At 46.1% G+C, this 7,858-nt stretch overlaps 1 protein-coding gene across 1 annotated transcript; it reads left to right on the top strand.

Moving 5' to 3' along the window:
- Nucleotides 1–610: 610 nt before the first annotated feature.
- LOC144101416 (uncharacterized) lies at nt 611–6,745 on the top strand. The gene is made up of 3 exons (XM_077634576.1): nt 611–676; nt 3,879–4,032; nt 6,394–6,745. Exons 1-3 carry the CDS (start codon nt 673–675, stop codon nt 6,557–6,559), a joined length of 324 nt encoding a protein of 107 aa, XP_077490702.1. The 5' UTR covers nt 611–672; the 3' UTR covers nt 6,560–6,745.
- Nucleotides 6,746–7,858: the final 1,113 nt, after the last annotated feature.

Genomic DNA, 7,858 nt, shown 5'->3' with positions numbered 1-7,858 from the left:
CCCCACCTCATCGTGTCTTCCCTCCCTCGCTCAAGCTCACCATGTCTTTCTTCCCTCACCTTCGTCCTCACGAATTTTCTTCCGCTTATCTTCCCTCACCCTCACCTCACCGAGTGAAATCCTCTTGAGGTCAGGACGCCCTCATGAAGGCTCACCCTCGTGAGGATTCCCATCTCTGCTCATTATTATTCATCTAAGCTTCTTTACAGATCAAAAAGATGCGGTTCCGAGAAACCCGTGCAATCACTAGACGCGCCTTTATTCTTGTTCACACGTTGAGCCGCCGGGGCGGAGTGGAAGCGTCCCCTTCTCGAATTCCAAAGGCTCGATTCCCGGCCTACACCCCATTTTTTTTTCTTTATTCACTGAGTGTGCGTTGAAACTTACGCATATTTAGAAATATTTTTACTAACATATCCTGCGCGGGGTGCGCACAACTACTACAACGCCGACTGCTTTTAGACCAAATGAGCTCTATACTCTGTCGCGTAGAAAGGGCATTTGCTCCCACGGTACGTATCATGATACCACCTTTGTGCATTCTGCCTACGAGCGGGCGCTCATCGGCTCAAGGACACAAAGTTAGCGATAGAACCCCGTCTCATCACGAGGTCTTGCGACATCAGCGAAATTGCACGAGTGCAGCCTTGGCCTGAGGATCTCAAGAATAAGATGAGTACGTGTATCAACCTGTTCTCTTCGACGAAGCTGTTGCGTACACGTTAGCATGACGCAAAGGTTTTCATGTAGATTAGCGAAGATGTCATTCTGGGGTATACAAAGCGCGCTTTAATGCTTTGAGCAAGGACAGGGTTAGTCAGTCAACACCGTCACCTGGTGAGGTTATCGTGCATCGTTACGCGGATAAAATATGTATAACTGTTTTGACGTCTCGTTTTAATCATTGCTTTCCTCCTTGCGTCCCGTTGCGTATGAAATTGTCATCAGCTATAAGCAACGCTGTTGCTCTACATGTTGCCATAATTGGAAGCTAACTCTTACAAGAGCGACAGTCCTTTGAATATTGTTCTACGACTTGCATGCCAGGCGAAAGTAGGAGCGCCAGCGCAAACGGTCTCAACGTGCCTCAGAAAACCAACTTGTGCACAAGCCGGTTTAATGCAATTGTGCGAAGGGTCACGGCTCTTGGATACCGTTCTGTTGTAGCTTTAAACAGCTACAAACAGGTGTAAAGGCGCATATGGCGCCAATAGCGCTTCCCTGGCTTCGAAAAGGAACGGCCTGCACTCCCTTGCTCATAATAAGAGGGGAAGCGACTGACCACAATAACTCAAGAAATAAGACAGCGCTTGTTTATAATACGAGAAGCGTACAGACCAACACCAATCTACAACGTAAGCAAGATGCGGTGGTGGTGCTGTCTCCGGCTAGAGCGACTGGGGTAGAATTTGGGGGTGAAAAGTAGGCTTAGCGCCCTTAAGAGTACAAGGAAGCAAAAGATATCAAATATGTTTTCTGATTTCACATTGCATCTAAGATGGCGTCCCTTCGTGAAGAATAACAATGTTCATTCTATAACAGATTGTGAACGTATGATCCCTCATTTCAAAGGCGACGTATTTTTAAAACACCTACGCATGGGAGCCACTCCTGCCTGTGTGTACAGAATGGGAGCGCTGCCATAGAAATGCATCTAAGCAAAACGTTTATACATATTTCTCATTCCACAGAGTATCCATGGAGGTAACTGTTTAGCAGTTGGTAAGTGCTTTGAAGAAGAGCGTGACAAAGTATAGTACATCCTTTCGAAGCTCTCTTTTTAAACCGCCATGATACATGAGTGTTGTGAAGCTGAACATGCCCCGAAAAGGCTCTCTGTCCACTGGGTGTTTACCAAATGGACAGAGCTAGGCAGCCCGTCCTAGTAAGCTGCCTAGACAACAATAACTGAAAAAGCTGTTCTTAAACGCCATGGCAAACCCACGAATTAAAACCACGCAGTGCAGCAGACGATTCCGCAGACGACACACCGGAAGCCGGTAGCACTGCTGCCATTATATCTTACTTCCCTTACCCTCCCCTCCTTCATGAAGTGCTTTGCTTCAGTCGGGCTCAGCAGATTATCAGCAGGCCTTGGAGGAGCAAGCGCTCTTCTTCACTGTACCTTCGTGCCGGGCTCAGATTGTTTTTGTTCTTCTGGAATAATGGACGGACGGAAGGAGGGAGGGAGGGAGGGAGGGAAGGAAGGAAGGAAGGAAGGAAGGAAGGAAGGAAGGAAGGAAGGAAGGAAGGAAGGAAGGAAGGAAGGAAGGAAGGAAGGAAGGAAGGAAGGAGCGCTCGCTTTGAAATGGGGTGGTGGCAGTTGCCACTATTTTCTGCTTTGTGCAGAATATCCATCTTCAATCTATAACAGATTGTGAAGGTATGAAGCCTCATTTCAAAGGCGATGTATGTTAAAAGACCTACGCATGGGGGCACTCCTGCCTCGGTGTACGGAATGGGAGCGCGGCCCATAGAAACGTATGTGAGCAAAACATTGATATTTAGTTCTCGTTTCACAGAGTACTGGTAAACATATAATATCGTAGCATTTTACAAAGATAGCTTTGAAATCGCGTAGCATACTCGCCATTTTCTGGCGGACTGCACCGGCTCCGGCGTCCGCCTGCGTCACCTGTGTGTGTAATAACGGGGTTATTCGTCTCCTACAGTGCGCGGTTCGTTTTTCGTGCTGTTTGAGGACAGTCTTCAATGTAAACTTTCTTATTGTTTGAATGGAAGTATTTAGGATGGAATGAAGGATGCGCGATAGAATTGACGATCTACATGAGAAGTTTGAGCAATTCAAGGAAACACCCAGCGGAGTGCCGGCTTTTAACGATACGTCTAGCTTCACAACACACATTTATCTTGGCATTTTACCAAGATAGCATCTAAATGACACAACATTTTTTCACGCTCTTCAAACTGCTCGCCAACTGTAAACGAAAGGCCGGCACCATGGGCACTCTGTGAAACGAGAAATATATTTGTGTTTTGCGTACATGTATTTCTATGATCTGCGTTCCCGCTCCGTATCTCCAGGGAGGGGGGGGGGGGGGGGTAACTGCCATGCGTAGGTGTTTTAGAAGTACATCGCCTTTGAAATGAGGCTTCATACATTCAGAATCTGTTTCAGGATGAGCATGGTTATTCTTCACGAAGAGACCACATCGCGAATGTCGCATCGCGAAAGAAACTCGCGTGAAAATGTCGACGCTTTCTGAACGGAGTCTATTTAAGTTATTATGAAGCACTGAAAATATTCGTACTCATTTTAAATGATTGCCTCAGCTCCGTTGTATCCTATTCAATGGTATCGTAGCCTGGATCACTGAACAAAGGCTGCATGTTGTGGAAGGCTCTTAAAAACATGAAGCTAACTTATGCCCTGAGGCATACCGTAGACAAAAAGACAAGGTTGGAGTCCAGAATATCCGTACTTGCTTCACATAGCTTGAGGTACTCATAAGGCGGCGCAGTTTGAGTAGCATGCGCTATTCTTCGGCTACTGCATGTATACTTATCAATTTTTATAAGTGTTGCTAACGCCAGTTCGTGGATTCGTATTAAGCGCACCATGCAGCTGCGATAATCATCACCATTTATAGCAACAACGGGACAAGTTTCAGCCCAGCAGTTATTGATAAAGGTGACTACGAGGGCGAGCTATTTTCCTGGAAGACCACCAGAAGCTGCTATTAAGGTTAGGAAATACTGCGTACACACTTGTGGCTTATTGATAGCTAAGAGAAACGTCCATTTTGAGCAGGAAGAGGACAACAGACGCGCTTCCCGACATGTCTTCGCGAAGAATCTCAAAAAGTTATTACCGATTTTTATTATCTGAGCGTGTGCGTATGCGCCTTTCTGCGCAGAGAGGCAGCGCACCCACAGTTTCGTGGCCCCCAACATGGAGAATAACCCGTTTGAGGACAGTGTCGAGTTGCTTGTTCACACTATGGCAGCCAACAACAGGCAGGTTGCCACCGACGAACCACAGCTGCCGCCATCGAACTTCACCGACCCCTGGTGAGCGATTGACTGCCACTGACAGCTCGCCGGTCGCGATCGTCCATTGGCGGTCGATACGAAATCTGAGCTTACACTCGGTCGCAATATTAATGGACAAAGTTGTCCCTACGCGAAAAGGTCTCACGAAGGGCTAGGTGGAAATGAAGCTAACCGCAAAATGTTTAATTTCTTGCCGCAGGTAATGTTAAAAATTCTCGTGGCGATGAATACGACGACTATTTAGATAAATTTGCTTTCACAGACACAGCTCAGTATTCGGTCAGGTGACGCTAGTTTTAGGCTATCAAACTGCATGAACAACTGGTACCACGTGCAAAAGATTGTGGTTCTCTACCGGAAATGTTAAACAGTGAATCTTTGGACGGAAACCCAAAACTGCTGCGTTAAGCGATGATGTTGCAGTGACTTGAATCTAGATTTTCACAAGAAGCAAAGTCGAAGACGCCATTATTTTTAATAAAGCCATGGGCGGCTTCATAAGGAGCAGAGCAAAATCGACCGCGCGGCCGACAGCGTGGCGACGATAGTGCTCGAACTCTTCAGCCTTGATGGATCCTTCGTTCCAACGCGTGGGAGCCAAGGCCCTTCTTTGGCGCTGGAGTGTTGAAACGATGTCATCAGTTTTTTGGTTTCACTCTCGCTCCCTCGAGTCCCATTCATTCGTACAAAACTCCACTTGCCTTTGCCGAAGAGCACAGAAAGCGGCGTGCATAAGGCAATGGGATATCTCTCTAGCTTCAGTGCAAAAACTTATTAAATGCCACAATTTATTAACGGATGGATTGTCAGAGATTCCCTTTTAGGCGGCTGCCCCCAGGATCCCACATTTCGGGAGTGAAGGCGGGAGTATATTGGCCTATCCCAAATATGAGCCAGGCTCCTATATTTCGAGGGAAGACACCTGAGCTGGTCAGTTTGCTGAAGGCAATATTAGTAAGCGCATCCACGTAAACCCGTCAATGAGGCCACAATATGTGGTGTTCGTTAAGGGCCTGATCACATGAATTTGTTGAAAGCGGTGCTGGAAGGCTCGTAATGATGAACTCGCCTAGCATCATGCATGTTCTCGCAAGGGATGGAGACTGTTTATAGCGAAACATTTTCGCGCTGGTAGCGTATTGCTGTCTGTCATTGCAAAGCATCTGGTAATGGCTGTTAAATTTGCATCCAAAAGCAGAAAATAAAACTTATGGCACCGTTCTCTCAGACCACGAGTTTTAGCTGTGTGTCATGGATAACCTGCCTGAGGTAACACACGTTTAGGGGAATCCCCAAGGAGGGATTTGTAATAAGGAAGTAATTACTCATTAGCATCCACCCCAGCGCAGTCATACGGCTGCAAAGGAAAGCTATACAGCTTCCACCGATGCTCCGTAGTTGGAGAAAAATACTTCTAGGTTCGGAGTCCGAAACCGGTTCGACCACTTCACCGGCGCTGTCGCTCTTCCCAGTGAGCTAACCCGGACAGCTAGCATGTTGTAGGGAGAGAGCGAGTTGATCAGTAACTCAAGGTGGGAACAGTAGGGGCAAATGTTTAGGTGAAGCCTCCAAAGTGGAATACATTTATAATAAACGAATAATTAATCACTAATCAATCCATAAATAGCCTACTAAGTTCTGAAGCATTCTAATCTGCCTTGGGGATTCCCCTAAGCATTTGATCACCACAGTTCCCACTTCAAGTTATTGATCTACTGGCTCTCTCTCTACCATACACTAGCCGTCTCGGTTAGCTCTGTTGGTAGAACCACTGTTCCGATTAGGTGGTGTCCGGGTTAGAGCCCCGGTCCAGTACATTTTTCTTTAGTTACGAAGTTTCTGTGGAACTCGTATGGCTACGCTTCAGTGGATGCCAGTGAGTAATTACTCCTTTATTAAATTCTACCGCCGTACCAATGCAAAGGTAATGGCTGACACTTAAATTCTTTTAACTTTTTTTATCGTTTCTAATGATTTGTTACCTTTAACGAGTGCTATTTTCGAATTCACAGTGCTTTCAAATACTAATTTTAATAACTTACATCCCGTGACACGCTTGACTATTATGCTCTCTCCTAAGGTACCTTTCTCGCTTCTAACTCACCGATCCTCTGATGCGCTCTTTTTTTTTTTTGCCGAGAACTACCGCAGACAAACGCAGGCTGCCTTTTTTGTCGGAAAAGTCTCAGCAATGAGGATCATGTTGACAATAATAGCTCGACTAATACTACTTCCTCTACGCTCCTGTGAAGTGCCGTCTTCACAGCGCATCCCAAAACTCTGGACCACTGTCTAGTGGCCACTCGTATAGTTCAGTGAAATCGATATATGGTGGAATAGCAGATCTATGCGCAAGTAATAGTTCACGTATTATTGCAGCACATCATCATCCGGTCCGATCAATGTTCAGCCACATTTCAGCGGCACTAGGAATTCCACCTTGCCTGTGGACCTTGCTCATCGCGGTGCCTCTGCGCCGCTAGCCACCGCGTCTGACGGCGGCATCTATGAAATGGCCCGGAAAAAGAGGCGGTGTCACCGGTAGGCTTCGCCTCCATAGGGGGAGCAGAGGCTGTACTGTGACGTGCTTCCGGGAGAGGTCATGTTCCAGGCACTGCATGAGAACAACATACTCGGACGGAAATTGACGTCAACGCCTCCTTGTTCCCCCGAGGAGGCAACAGGGGGAGGGGGGGTTGAAAACCGCACGCCTGAATGGAAGCCGTCAAACGACACCAGACATCACTGTTTCCAATTAAAAACACGTAACTCTGCCAATGCCACAACCTCTGCTTTTATGAACTTTTTGATTTGTGCTTTTTTCATTCTCAGTCTTTTCTGTGTGTGAACAGAAACAACTGTTGTAAATAAAGGTGTCAATTCTAAAAAGTTATTTTTTGTGAAGTTTCTAGCGTTTGGCTAGTATGACTTGTATTACGTTAGGTACTATTAGCTTCACATTGAAAATTTAGAGATTGAAGTTCACCTAACATGGAGGAGATGGTTGTCTTCGTAATTTTAAATGCGTCTCTTTTGATTAGAACTTCCGTAGTTTGGCCACATTTTGCGTTCCTCCAAAAGGCGCAGCATAAGTTACAAAGGAACACGAGCCGGCCAGAAGCTGAATAAAGAAATGTAGGCTGCTTTGAAAAGCCAGAAGCTGAAAAAATGAAAGTAAGCTTTTACAATGCACTTACACTTTGCTAACATAGAAACTTGCTGATCAGGGTGGGCAGAGTGAAAATACGTACGGCCCATTGTCGCATGTGTTCTTGCCCTATTAATGTGCTGAGAGGAAAGACTTAAAACTTTGAATATGAGCAGATAAATCGAATGCCGCCTGAATCATTTACCTCTCTTGCACACTGGAATTGTCATCACAAAGCTTGCCCCGCTGTCTGCACAGGCTGTTATGCTAACCTGTAGACTGCCAGGTACACTGATCTACTAACTAGCTCACACACTTTCTGGGTGCCAAAGAGCTTCTCTTTCTAGTGTAAAAATCACTGTTGAGGCTCGGCAACTCACATCCTGGCTTGGATTGCTCATTGCGCTAAATAAAATAACCTGCTTAAGATTATAACAACAGAATCACTTGCTTATATTATAACCTCACATATGCCTGCCCGCAGCCCGCAATGCTAGGTTAGTACTTTTTATACAGTGTACACCGCAGAAGAAAAGAAAAATGCAACACTCCTGATTCAGGCATGCGCAGCGGGCAAGAACAGAACTATGCGCCGGTGCAAAGCGGGAAATCTGCTAATGCAAGCAGCAACAGACATTTCCTTCAAGTTAAGGAATGGATTCAAATTAACTGTGGTCTTCGCCTTGACAGAACAAT

The sequence above is a fragment of the Amblyomma americanum genome, chromosome 1, assembly GCF_052857255.1.
Source record: "Amblyomma americanum isolate KBUSLIRL-KWMA chromosome 1, ASM5285725v1, whole genome shotgun sequence".
Lineage (NCBI taxonomy): Eukaryota > Metazoa > Arthropoda > Arachnida > Ixodida > Ixodidae > Amblyomma > Amblyomma americanum.
The sequence above is the reverse complement of the archived record's forward strand: the minus strand, read 5'-3'. Positions and strand labels throughout refer to the sequence as shown.